The sequence below is a fragment of the Pelodiscus sinensis genome, chromosome 6 (genome assembly GCF_049634645.1).
Source record: "Pelodiscus sinensis isolate JC-2024 chromosome 6, ASM4963464v1, whole genome shotgun sequence".
In the NCBI taxonomy this organism is placed as follows: Eukaryota; Metazoa; Chordata; order Testudines; family Trionychidae; genus Pelodiscus; species Pelodiscus sinensis.
Genome location: NC_134716.1, coordinates 29,579,554 through 29,605,836, shown reverse-complemented (window position 1 = coordinate 29,605,836; position 26,283 = coordinate 29,579,554). Strand labels below are relative to the sequence as shown.

Below are 26,283 nucleotides of genomic sequence, written 5' to 3'. Positions count from 1 at the left end.
TTGGAATAACATCTATGAGACCACGGATGTTGCTGGTTTAGGGAGGTACAAACTATACAATATTGAAGGTAAAAATGGTGCCCTCTGCATAGCTGTAATGTACTTGCAGCACTTTATCCTGTGTGCACAGTTGCAACCATGCATGAGGTTGGCATTTGCTAGTTATTTCAAAGGTATGTTGGAACTTTTAACAAGGAACATAGAAAGGAGTTCTTTGTTACAGTTCACTAAACCAGCCCATCTCCTTTGTGAATCATTAATGATACTGACTGCCAGGTAAATTTACTTTTGCTATAAATCTATAAATGACATGGGAAGATGTGGTAGAATGATTTTCATACCGTTGAAATAAGAACAGTTTAGTTTCAAGGGGGACAGAGGAGAGATATAAATTAAGAATCTGGGAGATTAGACAGTGGGGAACTAAAGAGCAAAGTATTTTCCTTACTGTGCTAACTTTACCCAGACCATTATATATATTGCAGGAAGAAGGACATACTGTGCTATAGAAAGGGTTTAATTTAAGACTGCCTGCTGTAGTAGAAACCTTTTATAGCTTATGTTGTAGAAGCTCAATAACAGTTTTCTAGAGAGAGTTTAAAATTCTGTTTGTGCAAAAAGTAATTCTAAGTAAGTCTGAAGTTGTTTTTAAAGTAAGGGTTAGTGACATGGGTCAAGTTAGAAAATGGCAAGTTCCTTGAACATTGTGGAGTATCCTGTTATTGCCTGGATAATCCGAGCCAAAGAGTGGATGGCTGTGCTTTTGCACAAACCTAGCCCCTCTAACACTTACATACACGATAGCATTTAATAGGTGTCTCCTATGTTGCCCCCACAAACATGTGACTCCCATGATGCACCTGGCCACTCAGTCAAAGAGGAGATTTCCCTGTCACTGAAAGTGTAGACCAGGTAGGGAGCACAGTCCAAAGGAGAGCACTGGGGGAATCCAAACTACATTTCCTATGGGACAACTACAACTCCCATAGGAACATGCAGTTTACTGTTGAACAGATTAAACAAAAAGTTTCAGGCCATTGAAACAAACCAAACAATTCAGATTTGGAGCAATTCAGCCCCAAACAAAATGTTTCATTTTCCTGACAGGATGCATCAAAAATTTCATCAAAAAGCAAAATTTTCCCACTGAAAAATTTGATTTTGCTGAAACTGCATTTTCTATTGAAAAATTGTTCTGATGGAGAAATTCCACTTTAATAGCTCCCCACTGCCCCCCACCTCCAAAACAGCCAGGAGTCTGGAAAGCACTGCCTGATTAGCCCCCCAACTGATTAGCTCTCTGTGTAAGCTCCCACCACATGTCCTCCAAAGGACTCACCTAAAATACAAGAGCCTTAGGAACTTGGGGAAGAGGCAGGAGCAGCTAGACAATCAGCCCTTGACAAGCTCTCTTGGAGATGGGGATGCACTCACCTAGGGATCTGTGAGAGTTGAGTAGCAGCTGCAGAAACCATCAGCCCTGAGTTGGGAAGGAGCGGTGGTCATAAATGGGCATGTTGACCAGTGCAGTCCTTTCCAAGCATCACACTGAAAAACTGAGATAGGAGGAATGTAGAAACAACATTTTCTACTCCTAATGCAAAGCTGTGGGATGCTGGAGGTGTGCAAAGGATGGGCTGGCAGGGGTGCTAAGTTCAGTAGCACTTACGCTGCTGATTAAAGCTGGAATGGGGAACACCACCGAGCCACTGACCAACAGCAAGGAAAGGCAGAGTAGCTGGACAGGAGGTGCAGCCCCTATTGATCATTCACTCATGAATGGAAGGGATGGTGGGTGCTATCCTCCCCCCAGGAGGAAGGAGAGTGAGGGACAAGGGACAAGTGCTGCAGGAGGTTGCCCCTCCCCAAAACGCTTCTTGCCTGCCTGCATAGGAGGCAAGATGTCCCTAAGACCAACAACTATCTGGTCTCCTATGAGTTCTTCCTTTAACATTCCACATTTGCAATACCCAGAAAGATTACAAACAGCACTCATCAAAATCTTAGTTATTTCCCCTTGTTCCTGGCATGTTAAACTGGCCATCAAAAGTCTCCTCCATTCTGGAGCATTCTTTCTTTTCCTTAGCGGAGGTAGGGCACACACGATATCATCAGCAGTATCACCCAGAGCAAATATCAGGGGAATTTACCTGCAATTCTTGTGCTCTCTTGATGCAGTCACCATCCAGAATTGCTTAAATCTGTGGATCCAGCAAGGTCAGCTCACTGGGTCCCGAAAACCAAACTTCTCAAACCAATCCATTTGTGCTGTGGGTTCCATTGTTGTGCTGAGACTGGGCATTGCCACCTTCTTGCAACCCCTTTCCTGGGTCATCTTCTTCTTGATTTTCCATTTTCCCCATTCGCACTCTGGCAGGTCTCTGCTCTTTCGTGTAACTTGTTTATGACCCCATGTAGGGTGAGTCAAAACCACGAAGAGCCAGGCTTTAAGCAGCAACTAGAGAACTTCCTAACCAGGAAGACCCAATGTTTATTACCTTGCTGCAACACCTCCCAGTCATCTCTAGTAACCATGGCAGACCAGGAACTCTATAACCACTCCACATTTTCCATCCAAGGCACAGTCCGATGACTCAGTCCTTTTCAGCTTCCTAACTGTGCCCATCATGCTCGGGAAGATCAATGAACTAGCCCCTTTTGTGTCTGATTCTTAGGATATGGCTACACTAGCCACCCTAGTTCGAACTAGGGTGGCTAATGTGTCATTCGAACTTGCAAATGAAGCTGGGATTTAAATATCCCGGGCTTCATCTGCATGTTTCCGGGCACCGCCATTTGACACGTGGCACGGGCTAGGTAGTTCGAATTAACACTCTGCAATGAGGAGTTTGGGCAGGTAGTTCGAGCTACCAGGCATTTAAAAATGGCGGCGCCTGGGAACATGCAGATGAAGCCCGGGATATTTAAATCCCAGCTTCATTTGCAAGTTCGAATGACTACATTAGCCATCCTAGTTCGAACTAGGGTGGCTAGTGTAGCCATACCCTCAGAGAGATGCCACCTGTCTCTTTTATTGCTTCTTATGTCGGTGCTCTCAATCCATTCTCATCCTCCCCTTCCTGCCAACCCTTTAGATAGCCCAGATGCCCTTTAACTCCATTTGGGAGGCTGCCAATCCATCACATGTGCACTAGACCTTGTTTCCTCTTAAAGGGGCCAGTCACCTTGTGCCTATGGTTGCAGAACATGCAAGTTGTGCTGGGTGGAGATGGGAAGCAAATGGAGGTCCACTCCAATATTCCTTCTCATTTTTCCCATCCATGTGTAGAATAAATTGTATGTGCACCAAGGCATGTGTGGATGTGTACCACCAGTAGAAACACATGCTGATGGCTGTGGGTGACTATGGGTGCTCCTGAATGGCACCTGAATCTCTCTTGGGTGTCCACGAAACACTCAGCTTACAGGGAACACTGGCTCTCCCCCGCCAAGTGCTGGGTAGGAAGAGGGAATGCTGTGAATGGCTGGCAGGAGCATATGTCCCTTTCCTATTGTTGGCAAAAGCAGCCTGGCTCCCCTGCTCAGGAACTAGAGCAAGGACTGCTAAGCTGCATGTTCAATATCTATTTTATATCTTTTTTCAGATGTCTCGTATCCCACTATGTCTCCATGGGGGAAGGGGGGATGTTGTGTGTTATTGTGCCTGTCTTGTAGTGCTGGGCCCTTTCCCCTCATGAACTACAAAAATCTTGCAGCTCAGTCATGTTATCTTACTTTAGAATGGCTCTCAGGGGTCACTGGTGGTATTTGCTAAACCAGCTGGTAAGTTTCCTTTAGTAATTTAAGTTTTAGCCTAACAAAGTATTGGGCAAAGTTCATTCCATTGATATGTGCAGTTACAGCCGGGGCAGAGGGTGATGTGAATTTGACCCATTAGCTTTGGTCTTGCTCCCACTGGACTCAATGGCAATTTTCTCATTGAGTTTAACTGGAGTACAACCAAGCCCATCATTTAGGGACCTTTATGCACAACTATATCAAAGTGGCTTATTAATTGTTTATAGCTTGATCTTCTTTCTATCTGCCACTTCCCTGACAAGTTTAACTGGCTTTAGATATGGTCAGTTCCAGAAGCATACTCCCTTTGTGATGTCTCATTACTCTAGATACATTTCTTGGTTTAGAATTTCTGCTTGATTTAAAAACAATTCTGGCATATCTATTGTTATAACATGAGTCTGGGTAAGAGAGAACCGGCTGGATTCCAAAGCATACTGTGCTCTCCAGCACAAAGATCGTATAGCATGGGTAGTAATAGAGGATTAGCTTATGCTTCTTGTCTTGCCCAGTATTTTCCCTTCTACAACACAATGAAGAAAAGCAAGAATCTATTTTTCTATGTGTTCAGAACTCAGAGAGCTGAACTCCATGGACCTATTAAAATATACTGAATCAACCTTAACAGCAACAACAACAAATCTCAGGGCACATTTGCTTAAGAGAAGCACATGAACAGAAAAACTGATACAACTTAAAATACACATGTAATTAAACAAAACTTCACCCTTTATTTATGAATCCTCCTAACATGTAAAACACATTAAGGCAACCATTTTTCCCTGAAGTTCCTCACCTCCTTAGATACTATTAAATCCAGACCAAAACTCTGGTTCCAAAGCCAGAAGAATTTTTAGAACAAACCTCTGAGATTTAATTCCCTATATCTGTTTCTAATGAATGTCCAAACATTAAGCAGCCTCATGGTGAGAAACATGGACTACAGCAGTCTTTTTAAGGCATTTCTACCAGTCATGTCAGTGTGTTATAAATTTCCAGTTTTATTTTGTTTCATATGCACAAACCCTTCATTTTACCTTTTACATAAAAAAGACTTCATAAAACAAGAAAAAATAACTTATGATTATATGAAACATAACTATAACAAATCACAAAACTATACATATTAATAGAAAAAAGTGGCGCTAATTCTTTAAAAGATTATAACTTGCAATATGCAACAGATGTGCCAGTACAATAATATCAGCTAGATATACAGTATGGAATATGGACTTCAACTCTCTATATGTGAGCATGTATAAATATGTACAAGAATTGGTAACGTTTATAGAAAACTTATTTTCACTCCCTCTCCTCCCCAAAGTGCTTTGTGTAAAAATGTTACACAAGATACTCTGCTTTCTGTACAAAAGAAAAAGTTAAACACACATGTGCAATTTCAAAAGTGTGTCTTTTGCTTTACCTGTTCCTAAAAAAGAAAAAACAAAACAAAACAAAACAAAACAAACAAAACTAGAAAAAGTCACGCAAACAACAAAAAGTGCTGTTTAAAAATGCTATAAAATTACACAACCAAAACTGGTAACGAACACAGTGAAATGTAGGTTTATACAAAGCCATTCACAATGATTCATGAAATTATGAAAGTATATCGTGACAGACAGCACTAACATTGCAATATTTCGGCAACTGATATTAGAAACCTATGAAGTCTTTCTTTTTGATACAAAATGCTATTTGAAACTACATTTTAACTCCAGTGTAGACCCCTTTATCCTGTAGATATAAATACACCATTTGAATATGAAAGAATAATAAAAAAGATTACTGTAAATTATTTAATTACAATATTGTTTTATGTCCATTTTTTAAAATAAAAACATCTTTTAGATTTAATCCCTTTAGAAAGTTAATATTTTCCAGCAATTTAAAACAAAAACAAAATGTTGAGGCACATGTATTTGCATGTAATTCAGTAACTTGTGTTAAGCTATGTATGTTTTTAGAAGCACCAGTTTTCATTTGTGATGTGACAAAAAATTCTGTTTAAATATTCAAGAAAAGTCACATAAGAGTATTTTTTGTTAAACATCCAGCCACCGCGAAAGGATCTCCTGAAGTTTATGAGAATGATCATGAAATAATCATGAATTATCTCTCTTTTTATCATGATATAGAAGTAAACGGGAATCCCCCTTTTTGTAGAATGGTAACCCATCTCCAAGTGCTGCTGGAGATAGTATTCAGTTTTCTTTAAGATTAAGGCACTTTAAAAGTTGTGCACAGTAAAAAAAAAAAAAAGACTCGCAAGAGTGGTTTTTTTTTTCAAACTTATCTGTCAAAAAGGAAAACACTCAACATCCTTTTGTGTTTTGTCTTCTTTCTTGTACCACTTCTGAGACGCTCATCATCTTTCTTTATAAGCAGTCCTCACCAGATAGTTTGTATGTTCAGAGATTAGAAACATGTCTTTCAGTAGCTTCAAAGGTCAAAAGAGGTATATATCTGAACTCTGCAGTTATTTTTCGCTTTTCATACATAGAAAATGACAAATGACAAATCATGGACAACCATATCAGAGTTGCAGTAAGGCAAACATTTTTTAACTGACTTGACCGTCCACAATACTGCTCCTGATGACTTCAGTGGTGTAAGATAGAGCACTGTGAACCTAAAATTGTAACTTTAAGCATGCTTACAACTCCTTCAGAAGTCAAAGGTGTGCAATGACCATTGGAGGGCCCTTAATACCGGATAAAATGAAATCTCTAGAAAACACTACAATTCAGGGTTAATGCATTGGGCCAGAGATTCAGCTGTGCTGCAGCTCAGTGCAGATGCTTTAAATAAGTGTGTAACATCATTCACCATAGCAAATAGGACAATATGTTGTCTAGGCACAATGATGTGAGTTAAGACAGAGGGCCAAATTCATCCCACGTGTCAGAGTTAGAGTACAACAGGGATTAATTTTACACATAATTTCTAAATTTAAGACATACCCTGTTACTTTTGTATAGTTTTTGTGCGTATGTACTTAATTGTTTAAATGTTGTATACTTTTATTGATAGAACAGATGAAATTCTGCCAGTTAAGTGTATATGTGCAGATGTGATCGATTTTAGAGGCTCCTCTGAGGCCTGGTGTTTTGCCAAATTCATCCCTGGTGCTACTTCATCAAAGTCAGTGCAGTTAAATCAGGAATGAATTTACTAGACAGATCATAACAGTATCTCAGTACAAGCAGGTATCTGGGTAATATTTCAAAATGTAGCTATCTAAACTAATGACTCCATTGGAAAAATTATAATCTCTTCTGTGAATAATACTTTGATAAATTTCAGCATGCAAACTTGTTGGACTGCAAAAATTTCTTCAAATTTTAGGGCCATAATATGAAGCTATCATATTAATAAGCACATATATACATTAAAAATCCCCACAACTTTTATTCACAATATGAATGAATAATTTTAAAATAAAATTTTAAATAAGAAAAATTGTTTTCCAATTCCACAGGAGCACAACAATGGCAAAATCCACATCTCTATTGCGTAATTTAATTCCTTGCGCCTTCCATATCATTGTGGGTTTTAAAATAGCCAAAGTGATTTGCTTTCAGCCTGAGCTAAAACTTGTAGGCCATCACAAGGTTAAAAACAACTCAGTTGTAGATCTCTGAATAACCTAGCACAAACATCAACAAACCCTAAAATGTAACAGTCTTCAGGGAAAAGTTCTGTAGAATTGTATAAGGATGAAGTCAATAGGGAAAAATAGAAATTTAACAAGGTTTCATATAAATTGCTTTAAAAAGCTACAGAATTTAATGGATAATGATATCTTTTCTATAGGTTATTTTTAACCATCCTATAGCATTCTACAGCACAAATATAAATCTCTTTTAAATTGCATAGTATGGTTAAAAAATATTTTGAAAGATTATCATTATTTATTAAATTCTCCACAGCAGTGCTAATAAGGACTGCTCAAATATAAAAGAAATCTAGTGCCTTTTTAGTTAAACTTGACTTAGTCATTGTATAAAATGTTCAAATGCAAATAATATTGAACAAGATAGCCACAGCTGTTCTGAAAGGCTTAAATTCTAGTGGAATGGAACAGAAAACCAAAACAAGGATTGCAGGAAATCCAGTGCCATGTTCTTTGGCTCCAAGAAGCCCCAACAATGCCTCTAACTGGTGGTTCTATGATCAGTCTCAAATTTTTTCCCTTTCTTTGTCTTTGTGTATATCTAGCTCTGTAAGCACCACAGACAAACAATTGTGCAAGAAGCTGTGTCTTTTACAATGTTCATAGCGTTCTCTGGTTTTAGGTCTTACATTTCTTCCTCCCCCTTTCAAAACCGTATTCTTAAATGATTTCACCAACTCAATTTGAAAAGATTACAGCTAGCAGCGGGTTTCTTATTCAGTATTTGAATTCCCTTTGAAATAAAAAAAATAGTGCTGCCATGCAACAGAGCAAAAGAAAAGTAACAATTGCTTAAGTTTTGGCAACATTTTCTTGATTTACTGACATTTCCCCCTTTGATTGGCTGTTTCTGTGAGGTGAAGTGTCTGGTGGTTGCATTTCCCCCTCTTTCATACAGGAGTCTGGTAGAAGACTGTATTTTTTCCTCGCCATCAGAAAGGAAAGATGATATGAAGTAGAATATTTGTAATTAGAATTAGATTATTTTAACCTTCTGTATAGACAGAGGAAAGCTGACTAGGGCAACGATCCACTGCATTTATCTGAAGGAAACTGGTGTCCTCAGACCCATTGCGCAATGAATCACCAAAGAAGCCTGTTGAGCCTGATGGAAGATCATACACTGGAAAAGAACACAGAAATCAATAATTAACACTGACCAACTATCTGTAATAGTTACACAGAAGAACAGCTGGAAATAGCATTTAAAAAATACATGGGAACTTAATGGTTCAGCTGAACTGCTTACTATGAGGGAAGACCTAGCCTCATAGAAATCACTGGTAAAACTCCAATTGACTTCAATAAGATGAGGATGTCACACACTGTGTACATATAATCATACATAATATACACGCGCATACACAAATTATATCCACTGTGTGTGTGACTATATGGATGGATAGATCATGCAGAGGCTCCACTGTGGAGTTTCCCTTTACTGTGCAGTTTAGTTGAAGATCCTTTTATTTTATGAATCTGCCCATTGCTCTGCTGCTCAGATTATGGTTATGAGATTTCCACACACACAATATAGGATTAAAACACCCCCACAGCAAACTTCTGTAGGGAATATATTGTAGTGTAGAGAACCCTCTCATGCAAACACCAAATTTCAATAGGCACTAGGGCTACATCTACACAACAAGGTTTTTGCACAAAAACACCTGTTTTTGCAGAAAAACCTGTGGCGCGTCAACACAAGCACATTTTTGCGCAAGAAAATCTACAATAAATCAACAGAGCAGAGGACTTTTTGCAGTGTAGGTATACCTCCTTCTACGAGGAATAACTCCTTTTTGCGCTACAGTTCTTGCACAAAAAGGCATGTGTTGATGCTCCGCAGGGGTTTCTTGCGCAAAAAGAGCCTATCTATCTGAAAAAGCACAGGTGCTCTCATGGCCATTCTGTGAATGGCTATCAGAGCTTTCTTGTGCAAGACCATTCATGCAGTGTGGATGATCTCTTGCGCAAAAGTGCATCACAAAAGCGATGCACTTTGAGGTCTGGACGCGCTTTTGTGCAATACGTTTCTGCGCAAGAAGTCTTCGGCAAAAGACTTCTTGCACAAAAACCCTGCAGTGTAGACATAGCCTAGGTGTATACAGGAGAACTGTTTGCAGAGCAGGGACCTTATTTTGGACTAGATTTTTAAACGCTTCAGTAGATGGCTGCCATGAATATAAAAACTGGCAGTTAGGTATATAATAGGGCTGTTAAGCACCTCACACCAGGATTGAAATGTGTAGCACATTTTAAATGAAATTTGCCTCCATGCAGAGGAACAGCACATGGCCTATGCATCACTTATTAAGTTCTACTCAGACCCTAATGCAATGTATCTACACCGAAAAAAAACACCCACTGCTGGCCCATGTTAGCTGACTCAGCCTTGCAGGATTTGGGCAGCGTGTCTATAAAATTGCAATGTAGATGAGCCAAAGGCCAGGCACTGGACACTGTGAGTGAGGAGGGGCCTACTGCTCCAACCTGAGCCTGGGATGCCTATATTGCAACTTTATAGCTCCATGAATCCTAAACAGCTGACACGGGGCAGGGGTTTTAGTTTTATTGCAGTGTAGACATGACCAGAATAGACCATGCAGCTTGTGCAGGTACTCTGCCCAGGTGTAAATTTGATCTTTTCAGGGTAGCATGCACATCCTTATAAAGGAGCTAACAGAAAATGAGCAATTAAATCTTGATAGAATTGCTGTGTGCACTACGGGCTGCATGCACCCATGAACAGCTAGACAAATGAATTCCTTGACCAGGAAAATTATAGTGGGCAAAAAGGTATAAAGCAAAACCAATGGCTTGAGTCATCCCAATGAGCTACTCTAGTGGACTGCAGGAACAGAATGACTTCACAAGTCCCAGCGGAAGATATTTCAAAGGGAATACATGAGCTAATATATGCCTGTCTGTGTGCAGGAATTTAGAATCTAGAGAACACTACATCCAATACATAGGGTACGTCTAGACTACATGCCTCTGTCACCAGAGGCATGTAGATTAGGCTACCAGACATAGGAAAATGAAGCGGTGATTTAAATAATCGCCGCTTCATTTAAATGTACATGGCTGCCATGCTGAGCCGACAAACAGCTGATCAGCTGTTTGTTGGCTCAGCGCGATAGTCTGGACGCGCGGGTGTCGACATCAAAGGTATTTGTCGACCACCCAGGTAAACCTCATCCCAGGAGGCATACCTGGGTGGTCGACAAATACCTTTGATGTCGACACCCGTGCGTCCAGACTATCGCGCTGAGCCGACAAACAGCTGATCAGCTGTTTGTCGGGTCAGTGCGGCAGCCATGTACATTTAAATGAAGCGGCGATTATTTAAATCACCGCTTCATTTTCCTATGTCTGGCGACAGAGGCATGTAGTCTAGACGTACCCATAGCGTGTATGCATGCCAGATGTGCCGACACCAGATCTCTATGGCTAACATCCCCACAAAGCTAGGGGGAGATCAAGCGCATCATCTCTAATTGTAACTAGAAGTCATCACAGCAGCAAAGCCTGGTAACATTTACACATTTACACAGGTAGTTTACAACAGTTACTTACCTGTAATACCAGAATGTGCTGAAAAAGCTCTGTGGAAAACATCAAACCCTGTCTGACCCATTGATGTGGGAACTAGACAGTCTTCAAAAGGAGGGACCATGTTACATGAACCACCATGTTGTATGTTCCTCTGAGCATCAGTGTAATGTGGAGGGCAGAAAGTCTGTAGTTGCCCATAAAAGCCTAAAACAGAGGAGTAAGACATGAACATAATTTGATATTTTATCTGAACAGATAAAGAGACACTATAATGACAAGATATTTTATCAGATAAAGAGACACTATAATGACAAGCACAGTGAGTGAAACCCTGCTGACACAGGGTAATTGTTATTCTGCCTTAATATCCAGTTCATTATAATATTCTCTGCAGTAATGCTTCCTCCACAAGATGTGGTTTCCATTGGCTCCTAACTACTTTAAATCCATCTTAGAACCATCTTGGTTCTACCACCACCTTTCTGGAGGCAGAAATAGATCAGGAGTCATTATATGGAGACTAACATTTTCACTAAAACTCTCCTTTTTTTTCCTACAGTCCTGTTAAAAAATCTGACATCCTGAAAACTTCACTTAGATTCAAACTCAGAAAAAGCTCTCATTAAAGATAAAGAAAGATTTGCCTAAATAATTACTATATAAAACCCTCGCCCTGGATTTAAGGTGTCAAATTAAATCCTATCCAAGTCCTTGAAATTGACTTGAAGACTTGGAGATGGTGAACTGATGTACAAGGCTCTGAGTGATTGGACTGCACTTATGACATATTTACACTCCCCTTAGCTATTCCTAAAGATAGACATAGGATCAGATTCTCATTTGGCATAAATCAACACACTTTCAACTGTAGCGATTTATACCAGATGAGAATCTGATCTTTTATGTCTAAATCACTTGAAAACTTGTCAGAGTTTCTTTAAAAAGAAGCCTCATTTTCATGTTCTTTATTGAACATTAATGATTATTAACAGGCATACAAATATCCAGCGAGTTAATGTTCTGCAAATATCAAGTAACCAAGAGGTAATAATCTAGTTCAGAATGGATGAGATTGCAATTCTTAGCCAGCAACAGACAGGGTGAATCTACTGTAATACAACTTGGTAAGGCATACAACAGAATGAACTATCCTGTGGAATCATGGTCTTCCCATCCATTTACAGATTTGCACATGAGGTCAAGGTAATAGGCTTATTGGCTGGGATTCTGAACAGCTAAGACATTTATTTTGGGTTTCTAAAATGTCCTGATTACAAGTTTTAAAGCATGTGCCAAAGGTAAAACCATTGTTGGGTCAAAAATATTTACAAATTTGCTCAGTAACAACAGATGGCTTTTCCCCACCTTTAGATGCAAGACTTATCTTTCTACCCACTCCCTCCCCTAGAAAAACCTGGAAAAATAGATAAAGCTTGTAGCATGCTCTGAAGGTAATCAGTCTAGGTTCTGGCAGACTCAGAGGGGAGAGGATGGAAGAAAATATCAGAGTCAAAGCTCCTCCGCCAAAGCACCCTATTATCAGCCCTCTCTCATTTATACCAATGCATTACTAGCTTGAGTGCCTTACCAGATCTTAACAGCTGAAAAATCACATGAGGAGAGGAAGAGTTGGAAAGTAAACAGTGGCAAACTGCTGAGGGCTTTATAGTTTAAATCCAGTATGTTTAAAATTCTCCCAGAAATTATGCATGACTATCGCCTTGCCCATTAAAAGATGAGCTCAGGAACAATACAGCCTCAGAAGATTTTGTAAGCCAACAGTTCATTGTCTAGGTACTGGTATGCCATTTCTCATGCTGAAGAGTATGCAGAAGTACATCATACCAAAAATAGAGATCTTAAATATCAGTTAATTGAACAGTTGATTAACTTGATGAGTTCTTATCGGTTAGTTGACTATTCTATAGTCCCCGGGGGTCAGACTGATGCTCTATCAGAGGCAGCAGTGTGGGATGCCAGGCGGGACTTGTTCCGCACGGGGAGCCAGTTTCAAAAACAGCTCCCCTCACGGATTGGCTGCCTGCCTCCCCACGCTGGTGCCTCTGATACAGGCTCTGAGTGATTGGACTGCACTTATGACATATTTACACTCATAGAAGCATGGGGTGGCAGCAGCCCCTGTCTGCGGGGAGGAGGGATCTGAGCTCCCGGACCCGAGGCAAGCCAGAACTGAGCCAGGCTGCCTGTCTGCCTGGCTCCTAATACACTTTAAATGCAGAGCTGCAGCAGGGGTAGGTCCCAGATCCGGTGCAAGCTAGGACTGAGCTGGGCTGCTGGCCAGCCTGCTAAAAAATTTACTGGTGAGGAAGGGGGTAATGTGTGTAGTCTATAGCATTAACCTATAGGCTTTTGCTTATCAGTTAACCAGTTAATCAATTACACTATTACATCCCTAACCAAAAAACCACTGCAAGGAAAAATGATCCCCATCTCCAAAAGCAACTTAAGGAATTTCCTATGTCTCGAGTTTCTTCCACAGACGTTGCTATCAACAGAAGTGCTAACTCTTCTAACTAGTACATGTTAACTGTTACATGACACAGTTCTCTCACATTAATTCTAACTTCATAAAGTAAAATATATTTTCCTGACCAGCACTAAAATAAAAAAGCCCATCTCTTGATACATCTGCAGTAATTAAACTGATCACTGCAAATTTGGAGCTATGAATCAAGTTTGGATGAAAAATCTCTTCTCAGGCTGGAAGAAAAAAAATCAGTAGCTAACTGGTTAATTGTAGCTTAGATGAGATGTAAAGTGAATACAATGTTGTCAACTTGTAGTCATTAATGATTCCAGTAGGTTTTCCTTATAATACTTGTAGCAAAAAGTATTATAAAAGGGGGTGTTAAATCTGATGTGATGGACAAATCTTAGTTTAGTTACCAAATAACTAAGTCAAATACATTACTACTACAGTGGAAAACTACAGTGGAAACTTCAGTGCAGTTTAGCAGGCTAATATTGCACAAATATCATTCAGACAGTGCTAGTCATAGCCAACCAAATAATTATAAAGGTATATTCATGATGACAGAAAATATTCAGCATCCATCTCTGTCTTCTGCTGATGTCAAGGGACCATCGCAGACTCTGAATTCCCTGGAAGTTAGCTAGTCCTGTCAGGTCTATAGATTGTCTACCCCCTAAAGAGTAGTCATCTTGATGGCTTGGATGGCTCTGAGAAGATGTAAAGGTCCGTTGCTGACCCCTAAATAACTAAGAAATGATCAGCCAGCTATCTCCTTCCATGTCATCAGGTAGAAGACAACTTTTGAGAGGGAGGTGTCCAAATATCATTCAAATTATATGTGACTTGAATATATTAGCCTATTTGTTCATTACTAACAATTAGAGAGTGTCCAACCTGAGCCACCCAGTATAACTTATTTTTAAAGAATATTTTAAAGTGCATTTCTAAAACTGCAGAGGCTATTAAAAAATAAAATCCTTCTGACTTAGGATTGTATCACAGGAGGGATACTTTTGCATTTTGATAGCACCTTACATGAAAGAGCACAACACATTTTACAAAACTGTTATAGTCTAGCTATGATCCAAATATATTTTCATCCCCTTTCCTAGGAAAATGGCTATAGAAGATGTTTGCTAAGTGTTTATGCCTGGATAATGTATTTCATAAATATCAGCAGGTAAAGCAGCAAAGAGAACACACTGCAAAACGTGCTGTATCACTTTGTGTGATATAACTGATTTCCTGTCACACAGGAGAAGAGATGTGCAGTTTAGGAACTTTATGATTCTAATTATTTTTCCCTTGAGGCTATAATCCTGCGGGCTCACTGAGGAAATATACTGATCCTGGCATGTATAGAGTGTGCTTGAGTCAAAATGAAAAACTTAAGGCCGGAGAAATCAATCTGAACCTTCAATTGGAATTTCTAAGAGCACTTATTTGTCAGTTTGTAAAATTGGAGTTTGTAAGAAATCTAAGTTCACACACACTGAGATAGCCAACCAATCTGTCTGCGTGCATGTATATACACACAGGCAATTTTGTCCACGTAAAAGATTGCATGAGAAACCCTCCCCAAATACAGTTTTATAAGTTGCTTTAAAGTTTTGATCTTTTATTAGTTTCTTTGAGTGGGTAACAGACATCAGGTTACCCTGAAAGTAGAAAAATAATGCATAAATCTGACCCTTCCCTTAAAGCGGTCAGCAAATGTGTGGTATAGGCAGTGCTAACATACTGTAGGCTCAATCCCAAGAGAGGCTAAACAACTCCCACTGACTTTAGTAGGACTTGTGGGATCTTAGCAACGTGTAGGACTTAGGTCAGTGTTCTGAACCCTTTTGTATTTAAAACGAGTAATTGGAACAGAAATGAGCTGGCTTCCAAAGCATGTTAGTTATTTACAATATATCTCCCCTCAGTTCAGTGATGCCATTTAAGGGAAAAGAAACAGTAGCACAATAAAAAAAAAGAAAAGAAAAACAACAGCTTTCCAAAACTCGCTTTAAACCATCACTATTAACTAGCTTGAAAAGTGCTCATAAAAACAACTGCTGTCTCAAGCTGTATTGGGTTACATTGTGAAAGTTTACTGTTGAGTCAGACCAGTTACCAGAAATACAATCATTTCAATCTACAGTAGTCAGAGACAGCTGGCAGGGCCCAGTAAGACACATGCTGAAAATGTTCTTTCATTGCTCTGAACTCATTCTTTCTTTGTGCCTTTTCACAACGTCCTATTCTTAATGCAGAACAGTCTGGCAATAACATTGACTATTGCAAATTGTATCCTGGTGCAATCACAAACTGAGCTCCCAGATAAGAATAATGAGCCAAGTCCTTCCCTCCCTCCTCACTCACTGCTGAGGCAAATGAATTTTGTCTGAGTAAGCATTGTGCAATTTGGCTCAATGTAAAGACAACTGCTGTTTTGTGAAGATATAATAGAGAAAAAATAGAGAAAGCACACACACATTTAATTAATTACCAAATTCATCAATCATTTTTAAGCTGGAAAGAGAAAAATGCTGTATTCTGTTGCTTCAATGAATATGCACCCATCACACATTCAAGTTATGAATACCAGCTTATAGCATGGAGAATCAAACAGACCATAGAAAAAATTAGGGAACAACATCGAGAGAGTGACATACACTATTTTAGAAGCATTCAAAATATCTTGGAAAGTTTTTAGATAATAAACACTTTGTGTTAAAAAAAGACTCAATGAAATCTTCAGGTTTTCAAATATATGTATTTATATGAACACTTTATGTTACTAGCTTGTGCTCAATTATTTTAATCCCAACCCAGCTTTATGGAAATCAGTGGATATACATCAGGGTTGAACTTGTCCAAACCAGTTTAGATAAAAAAAGAAAAACTGTGTTAGTATAGATAGGAGATACAGTGAGGGTATGTCTACACAGCAAAGTTATTTTGAAATAACTTTACTAGCGTCTACACAGCCAAACCTCTATTTTGAAATTAATTCGAAATAGCAGAGCGCTTATTTTGAATTTGGTAAACCTCATTCCACAAGGAATAACGCCAAATTCGAAATAGCTATTTTGAAATAAGTTCTGTGTAGACACTTATATCGTAATAGGGAGCCTCCAGCCTTCCAAGGGTGCCCTGGCAGCCACTCCAACCTCAACCAAGAACACTCCTCTCCCTCCCCGCACCCCGGAGCCCTTAAAGGGGTAGACTCTGGCCACATGTGCCAGCTCCAAGCCTGCCAGCCCAGAGCCAGCAGTCACTGCCCAGCAAGCCACTGGCAGCCAGCCCTCCACCGCTCCCCAGGAGCAGTCTCCCAGCTACCAGGAGCCTTCCAGGGCCTGGAGAAGGCGGGTGCCTTCCTGGTCCAGGGTGGAGATCATGAACATTATTCAGGTTTGGGGGGGATGCCCCCAACGTCCATGATCTCCACACTAGATGGAGGAATGCGGCTCTCTATGGCAGGATAGCTGGCAGCCTGGCCACCAAAGGCCACATGCAAACCCAGGAGGAGGTTTGCATGAAAATCAAGTTGGTCCGGCGAGACCCCCAGCCCTGAGCTCTGAGCTTTCCCTCCCCGTTCTTCCCCTTGCTTCCCCCTTCCAGCTCCCTCCTCCAAGGTTTCCCCCTCCCCTCTCTCACCCTGTCTTCTCCCCTCTCTCACCTCCTTTCCCCAGTCTCACCAGAGTTCACCCCCCCCCAGTTTCGTTAAATAAAGAGAGTTTGTGTTCATGAAAATACATGTATTATTTGACATCAGGAAAGGGGGTTAGGGAGGGGTAAGTGGAAGGACATGAGGGAGGAATGAGGCACAAGCCCCCAGTGGGGCAGACCAGGGAGGCTTTTAGTGCTCCTTAGGGTGGAAGCTCTCCCACAAGGCCTCTTGGATACTGACAGCCCCCCAATGGACCTCCCAGATGGCAGCCTTCAGAAAGTGCAGCCAGGCTCGCAGCAACACATCCACAAGAAGCACCAGAGTGCCCAGGGGCAGCTCTGGCTCCATGTTGCAGAGTGCTGTGGTGTCTCAAGTGAGGGCAACCAGAGCATGCAGAGACAAAATGCTTTGCTGTCCCTCAGCAAGGTAGGCAAGCAAGCAGGGAAAACTGAGAACCAGCTGTCCGGGGCGGGGGAGGGGAGATGGCGGGGCCTTTAAGCACAGGCCTCAGATAGCCTCAGGCAGCAGCTACACAAAGTAACTCCTGATCTGATGCCCTGCCGGACCTGGTTCCGGCTGGCCTTAAATGTGATTCAGCGTCCACTCAGTATGGACACTCTATTTCGAAATAGCAAACGCTATTTCAAAATGCATTTTGTGTGTAGATGGGTTATTTCTAAATAACTTATTTCGAATTAACTATTTCAAAATAAGATATTTTGAAATAACACTGTAGTGTAGACATACCCTGAGAGAATAAAAAATAATAGCAACATTTTTTAACATTTTGTTTGTTTTAGTAAACGTATTACTAGTAAATAAAGATGCTAGATGGACTCAACTTTGCAGACTGTATGTCCTGCAGCACTACCCCTCAGACAAGAAGGCAATTTAATCCGCAGACCCTGGCCATTCTTGGCCTCACTACCCAGAAGGGAGCTAAATGGTGGTAGTGGTTTCTGTGCGGTGATGCAACATCTACAACAGAACAATGTTTAAGAGACTGGTTTAATGAAGTTCCAGTATTAGAATCTCTCTTTAGGTCTATGGTTGTAGACTCTATTATGTGCACTGTAACAAAATTATTATACATCTCAGTTAAGTGAGGCATAATGGTGATGAGGCATGAGATTGGAAGAAAACACTTGTACCTATTGACTCCAGTTGGAATCTGAAGGATTGAAGGTTAGGAAAAAATACTCTATACAATGAGCAACTTGATGTATAAGTCACTGAAGAACAGTCAGCATAGAATTCCACTATGCTTTTTTTATATATATAACTAAACATAAGAGTAGAAGTGCAATTTAAGTTGGAGTCTGGCACTAACTACTAATTTTTTTTCTAGCCATTACACCAAGTTCTCAAAAGAAGCCGATAAATGGCAAACAGAGAAGCAAATAAGATGAATCTTAAAACAACTCTGTCTTATCTACATAAAAATGAACATCTAATTCATATCCTCATATCACAGCACATAAAGGAATCGTGTACTGTAAATGCTGATTAATAATGGACGCAAGGCATTACCTGCAGCAATACCAGGGCAAGCTGAAGAGACAGATGATTTACTACTCCCAGTAGACAAGTACATATGATAAGATAAAAAGCAAATGCAATTCCTGTCAAACTTTCATAACATTCCAAATGTTTACAGCAAAGACTCATACTGTGGCACCATGCCCCAGAGGTTATGGTAGGTCCAGGCCAAGTCAGCCTTGTTCTGTTTTGTTTCATTTGTTAACACATCAACTTCATTACCAGTAGGCCAGATGTTTCTGAATTTTTGTTTTATTTTAAATAATCACCACCTACCTCTATTCAAATGTACTCAATACTATTAATTACTCATCCATGTGACAAAGCAAATCCCAGCTGCAAACATAAGAATTATAAAAAATAGTGTGCTATTAATACCACGAGGCATGGCGGTTCAACCTAACGATTGAAAACACACATGTATAGACACACAGTTATTTCAGTTGTGTTTCCTTTCTTTCAAGCGCTGTAGTCAAAGATTCATGATTTCTGGACAAAAGGCAAGCAGTTATTTTCTGGTCTGATCATGTTATTTCCTGAGGAAATGAAATGTTTATAAACATAATACAAGTAATAGCTGTGTATTTTAAAAAGTTCTTCTAACAAAACTTATCCTGTACCAAACTGAGGGGCTGACCCTGAAATGTTCAAGGATGTTAGGCTGACTCATTAGCCCATGACACAACTTCCATTTAGTTCAATGGAGCGAGGATTTAATCCCAAACCTTATAATAAGAAGTGATGGGGTGGCATGGGGGAAAGGGTCCTGAGATTTCAGTATAGGTCCCTGGGATTGCAGTGCCCAAAGGAGCCATGGAATGCCCAGGTCTCCCTATCTCAGACACTCCAGAGACCAGGACATAGCCCATATTTTACTGTGAAAAGAAAATACATAAATGAGCACTAGAGAAAATGGAGATATCTCTTCTGTCTTCTGCACTCAAGCACAGGGAGGACTGTTTTCCTGAAAGTTTCAGAGGACCATGATGTTCCCTCTGTGAGAAACCTTATTTTGTAATGCAGATTTCATCAGCTCTCTGCAGAATCTCACAAGGCCTTTTCTTATCCCATTCTCTGAATGATATCAATGCAAATGAGACAAGGTGGAGGCGGTTTAATATCATTCATTGGGCCAATTTCTTTAGGGCTACGTCTAGACTGCAAGCCTCTGTCGAAAGAGGCTTTTTCGAAAGATACTTTCAAAAAGCCTCTTTCGAAAAAAAGCATTGAAACTATAAGAAGTACTTTCGATAAAGCAAGCCCCTTTTTCAAAAGAGAGCACTCAGGCAGTCTGGATCCTCTCTTTTGCAAAAGCACAGTTTGCATTACATAGCGCCTTTTTTCGAAAGAGCACTTTCGAAAAAAGGCATTATTCCTTGTAAAATTAGGTTTTCCATGGTCGAAAAAACTGCCGCGTTCTTTTGATTTACTTTCAAAAGAACGCAGCAGCAGTCTAGATGCAGGGGAATTTTTTTCGAAAAAGGCCACTTTTTTTAAAAAAACCCAGTAGTCTAGACACAAGCTGAGAGAGACCAGCTTTCAAGCTACACCGAACTCTTGTTAGGTGTGGGACATATTTATTTATTTATTGAAATATTTCCCCCCTGCCTTTCTATTTAAAATACCCTCAGCCTTGTTCTAAACTATATACTTGCTTCATTATAACTTCATCGCTCAGGGATGCGAAACATCCACCCTCTGAGTGAGGTAGTTATACCGACCTTTCACCCTGTGTAGACAGCACTATGTCGATGGGAGAGCTTCTTCTACTGGCATAGCTAGTGACTTATGTTGAGTTGAAGTCATTACATTGATAGGAGAGCTCTCTCCCACTGGCTTAGACCATCTTCACCAGACGCACTACAGCTGCACTGATGTAATTTTGTAGTGTAGACCCGTCCTGAGAGTATCACAGCTACATAAGAGGTGGAATGAATTGTTTAGCATAAGTAGTTGAGAAGGGCCCATTCAAGGTGAAATGGCCTTTTAACACAATGTTCCCTAGTCATAGGGAGAGGGGCAAACTGATGGAAGGTAAGCATAGAGGGTTATTATTACTGTGGTTAATAAGCCATACATCCAGTGTCTCTAGTCAGTCCATGATTTTTAGTGTCTAGCAAAGTTATGAATTTAAGCTCCCAGGCTTATCTTTTGAAGGGGTTGTACAAGTTTTCTTTGAGGATGAGGTCAGATTTACAGTGATTGCTTTGTGAAACATGTTCACCCACAGGTGATGAGGTGTTTATGTCTTTTATCGTTTTACTGTGTGAGTTCGTTCCAGTGCCCTGGGTGAACACTTTCCACACTTTGTATCTGACCTGTCAATCCTCATTCTCAAAGGAAACCTGAACATCCACCTGAGGGTTCTGTAAAATGGTGTTTTGTGCTGCATATTTCTCCTATTTCCATTAGACCAAGCAGGATCTCAAACTAGAGCGAAATAACAACTTGGTGATATTTACGTTATTGAAAAAAAGAGAAATGGGTCACGTCCTGCATTGCCAGAAGCACTCCTAGCTGCAGAATGAGAGAGGGTTTAAGATGGTTGCTTTACTAAATTCACAATATGAATTATTTTTGTAGTCCCCAAGACAAACAAAGAATGCATAATTGCTACTTTGGTAGCTGCCTGAATAATTCATTGTAAGCCATATTTGGCCCTGTGTACATGGTGCAGTAGTATGCATCAGAGGGGTGTGAATTCTAAAGTGCCTCAATATGTCACACACTAATTGGCCCACATAGAACATGCTAGCTTCCACTGAAAGTTTCCTAGTGAGCATTAGCTTAGTCCCGTTTCAAAGAATATTACACTAGCACGTAATGCTAATGTTTAGTACCTGCCAGCAGGATCTGCACATGTTAGTTAATGCACAAAATGTTAGCATGAAACAAGTCAGACCCCTCTGCTGTGCACTGCCACACTGTGTAGACAAACCCATTGTTGTACTTTTGGCAATTTTCTCCCCTGAAACCACAAATAGGTAACAAAGTATGGTCCAGATTTAAAGTGAAACAAGGTTCTTGCAGAAATAACCAAAAGGATAGCAGCAGCAAATATCATTGTATGGAGCTGAACTCCTCAATGGACTTTGCCTAACTGGATATTGTAAACACAGCAAGATCCTTTTACTATGAAGACATGGCATTTCATTACGGCTACCTCCTGTCCCTCATTGCTCCCACCTCATTTGTTAGTTTCTTTAGTCTATTATATCTTGTCTTAAACTAGCCCAGTCCTTCAACTTTTCCCTGGCTGGTGTAACTTAGGGTACGTCTAGACTACACGCTTTTGTCGACAGGCTTTGTCGACAGATACTGTTTACAAAGCCTCTGTTGAAAAAGAACGTCTAGACTACAGCCAGTTCTGTCGACAAAGCAAGCCGCTTTTTTGACAGAGAGTCTAGATGCTCTCTTTTGAAAAAGCACAGTGTGGATGCAATAGCGCCTTTTTTCAGCATAACTCTGTCAAAAAAAAGGCATTATTCCTCATAGAATGAGGTTTACCGCCGTCGATTAAGCTGCTGCGTTCTGTCGACTTGCTGTCGACAGAACGCAGCGGTAGTGTAGATGCAGGTATAGTTTTGTCAACAAAAGCCCACTTTTGTCGACAAAACCCTGTAGTCTAGACACACCCTTAATAGTCTACACAGGAATGAAACATCCTCACAGCCCAAGCCCTGTGAGCCCAAAATGACTGGCATGGGCTAACTGTGGGTGTCTAGTTGCTGTGTAGACATGCCCTATATCTGAAACAACCTAGTGATTTCATGGGGGTCCCATGTGGGTACAGGGATTCATAGAGCAGAAGTAGCCACAGGATCAGGGCCTATCACTGCAGGTTCTCTGGTGCCCAGATTAGCTTTGTAGCACTTAGCATACTCAGGCCCTGATCTAATTGAGGGGGAAGAGGTGGTCTCTTGGTGCTACCAATAGTAAACAAATAATTTCTAAAAAAAACAACCCTAAAATGGTCCTGTAGCACCTTAGGGTATGTCTAGATTACATGGCTCCGTCGATGGAGCCATGTAAACTAGTTTACCCAGCATAGGCAAAGAAGCAGGGATATAAATAATCCCCGCTTCATTAAAATGAACATGGCCGCTGTGCTGACGATCAGCTGATCCGGCACAGCACAGCAGTCTAGATGCGGATCTGTCAGCTGGGGAAGCCTTTGCCAACCAATCCTGTAAACCTCATTTCATGAGGCATAAGGGATCGGTCGGCAAAGGCTTCCCCAGCTGACAGATCCGCGTCTAGACTGCTGCGCTGTGCCGGATCAGCTGATCGTCGGCACAGCATGGCGGCCATGTTTATTTTAATGAAGCAGGGATTATTTAAATCCCTGCTTCTTTGCCTATGCCGGGTAAACTAGTTTACATGGCTCTATCGACGGAGCCATGTAATCTAGACATACCCTTCTAGACTAACCAAAAATATATTGATAGTATCATGAGCTTTCATGGGCACAACCCACTTCTTCTTATGACAAATATGGAGCAATAGGCACAGACTACTTCATAAATTTTATGTTTCATGTGTATAGGTTTGATGTATACTATGATTTTAAAAAAGGATGTGATAAAAGAGAAAACAGATACACGTTGTCAGCTCAATATATAACCTAAACATCAAGTGGGCACTTCCAAGTGATTCTACACATTTGTTTACTTCACAAGAGAAAGTCTTCAGCCTATCTTTCCTCTGGAAGGAAAGGGGATATTTACTCCCCTGAACAATGTTCTTTAAAGAAAAACTCTGTGGCGTTACAACATCTGATGTTGGATATCCCCAGAAACAAGCATGAGCTCTTAACCACTGCCAATGTTCTTCCAAGAAACAGCAGTACTACCACACAGGAAGTTGACAAAGTATATAAGATTAGTCAATTTTTGACTGGCCACATCATTTATTTTTTAAATGTTAGTATACCGTGATTTCCATGAGCGTGTAAGATGTGCATGTTTTCAGCAAGGGAAACTGTTTACAACTTGTTTTGCTCAAAAGGCTTGTTGGTAATGAAGTCCTTTCTTCTATAGTACAGCCCATTTAAACTGAGCTGACAAGTTTAAGACTACATATTAAAACTGAAAAATGTCACCATTGTTGGGTAGCAGATTGAGCTGAAAGTTTAGTGGCTATAGCCACCACCCTCTAAATCATGGAACGGCAACTTATGAACTGCAGAAGGCAGAGGCTAACCGAGTTTCCCGCAGCCACCTGATATATACCAAACAACCCAGGCTGATGAAGTAGCTCCGCGGTATTCTTCTAATACACTGTAATGACATGACTTAGGAAGATTGAATTCCTTGTGTTGCTACTGGGAAACTTAGCTGTGTACTCTTGAAACTTTTTTTTTTTAAGTGCTGAAGGGAGAGTTTAGTCCAGGAGATCAGACTTACAGGACAAAGCTTTCATTATAGTTCCAAGAGTGTGATATAACTTTGTGTTACTCCTGCTGAAGTGAGAGGGAGTATCCAGCAGACAGGACACCATGCTAAAAGGCAGACCGTATAGTGACAAAAAGTTACTTAGTAGGTGAAATAAAAACATACTTTAAATTTGTAACATTGTTACTATAACTTACAGTTGCTCTTGAATATAAAGCTGATGAAATCACACCCACATCTCATTGATACGTGCTTTAAGTGCAAGGTTCAGGACTATCTCAAATATTAGTTGCTATTGATTCCTATATAAAACCCACTGAAAAATTAAAATGTTCAGCATACACACTCTAGTGAGCAAGGCCAAAAGCATAAAGAAAACAACAGAGGTGGCTCTGAACAAGATCTGGAAACATGTCCTAACCCCCAAAGCTTGGGAAGGTATAGATCAGGGCTACTCAACACACGGCCTGTGGGCTGCCTGCAGCCTGTTTGTTTGCAGCCCGTGGTGTGGCTTGGGTTTACAGTGCAGTTTGTATTGATATATGTTTTATGGTAGTTAAATTCCTGGACTGTTGTGAAGCCAAAAAAAAAAAAAAAAGTCGTCAATATAATGATCTTTTGTTGACATACATTTTAGTAGATAAATTCTTGGAGTGTTATTGCTTATTAAAAGTGCTGTCATATGGGTGGAAATTGGGTAAATCTTGCATTTTATTATCATCAGCAAAACGGACTTAAATGGGGCCTGCAATGTTGTGTAGTCTTGCCTTAATCTTTGTATTCATGCCCATCAGTGTGAAAGAAGCTGTTTGCATGTATAAGCAACTGCACTTAAGTTGCGGCCCTCGGCATATGCTGTGAGTATCATTATGGCCCCCAGGGCTTCCACTGTTGAGTAGCCCTGGTCTAGAACAAAAGGTTTGGTCCAGCACATGAGAGAGAGAAAAGGAAGGAAGGAAGAAGGCTGCACAGTTCGGATCCTGAGTTGGATTCAAACCCACAACCCCCAAGTTCTGCCATACACTGGGTGTTTTAGATCTGGGATTTTGGCTGAGGCCCATCTCTAATAAACAATGCATGTAAGGACCTTGGTCTTTGGTCTCTCCTCAGTTCTCTGTGTGCTGCTGGAAAGGTGTGATGAAGATTTAATGGTCTAAGGCAGCAGCTGAGGATTTCTTTACCACACGAGACTGCTAAGCTGATTTTAGGCTGGCTACAGCAATTCAACACCACCCCCTCATTCAATAAAGGGTATTCCAAGATGGGTTGGGAATTTGCCAGAGGCAAGGCCTCTCAGAGGCTGTTATCCACTAACATAAGTGACTGTGATATCAGACTTGTTAGCCCCTGGAAGCTCCCAGAGTTTTGGGGGTTGGAGGAGTTAGAGAAATAGAGTAAAACCATTTGTACATGCCAAGTTCATGGAGAGTTCTTCTTCTTCCAAAAGAAGTTCTGGACTCTCCCTCTCTTGACATCTTCAAATCAAGACTGTGTGTCTCTCTAGAAGATATGCTTTAGCCAAATGCAAGTCATACTTTAGTCAGATACAAGTTATTGGGTCCCATATAAGGACAACTGGGTGAAAAATAATGGCTTGTCAAATACAGGAGGTCAGTTTAGATAATCTATTTATTCTTTCTAAACTTAAGCTCTATGAATTTGACAGTGCACTAGCATACCTAGATATCAAGTGCAACAACTAGTCCATTTTCCCTAATGCTCCATTTTGTACTAAGGACGTTAAAATGCGATTATCTGACTAATCGTATAGTTGATACAATTTCTATATGATTAGTGAATAAGCACCTCTGGAGAGTCACACCGGGGGTCGCTCCAGAGGAGCTGACTCGAGCCAGGACTGAGCGGTCCTGGCTCGTGCTGGCTCTGGAGCCACCCACGCTGTGGCTTGGCATTTTAAAGAGCCCCACGGCTCTTACTACATTTAAAATGCCGAGGTGCAGTGATCAGCACGAGCCAGGATTGTTCAGCCCTGGCTTGGCCCCTGTTTGTGGAGGGCAGCCCTGTCTGCCGCAAACAGGGGCTGGTGCCAGAGCAGCTCCCGTTCACAGTGGCCGGGACTGGCAGTACACAGGGGCTTCTGCCTGAGCAGGCCTTGCCTGCAGCCAGCCCTGGCCACCACGAACAGGGGTTGCTTGGTGCCAACAGCCCTAGG

The 26,283-nt window shown here is 40.8% G+C and overlaps 1 protein-coding gene across 3 annotated transcripts in view; it reads right to left on the bottom strand.

The window, feature by feature from the left end:
* Positions 1-26,283, bottom strand: part of GLIS3 (GLIS family zinc finger 3) — a 300,109-nt gene that overhangs the window by 10,480 nt on the left and 263,346 nt on the right. For 2 of the 3 annotated variants that reach the window (XM_075931641.1, XM_025180729.2), the window contains 2 exons: positions 11,051-11,233; positions 8,466-8,597 (listed from right to left, as the gene is read on the bottom strand). In XM_075931641.1, the coding sequence (XP_075787756.1) occupies positions 8,466-8,597; positions 11,051-11,233 (315 nt within the window). Of the gene's footprint in view, positions 1-4,779; positions 8,598-11,050; positions 11,234-26,283 lie in introns of those variants that run through there. The other variant, XM_006115134.4, reaches the window with a different exon arrangement.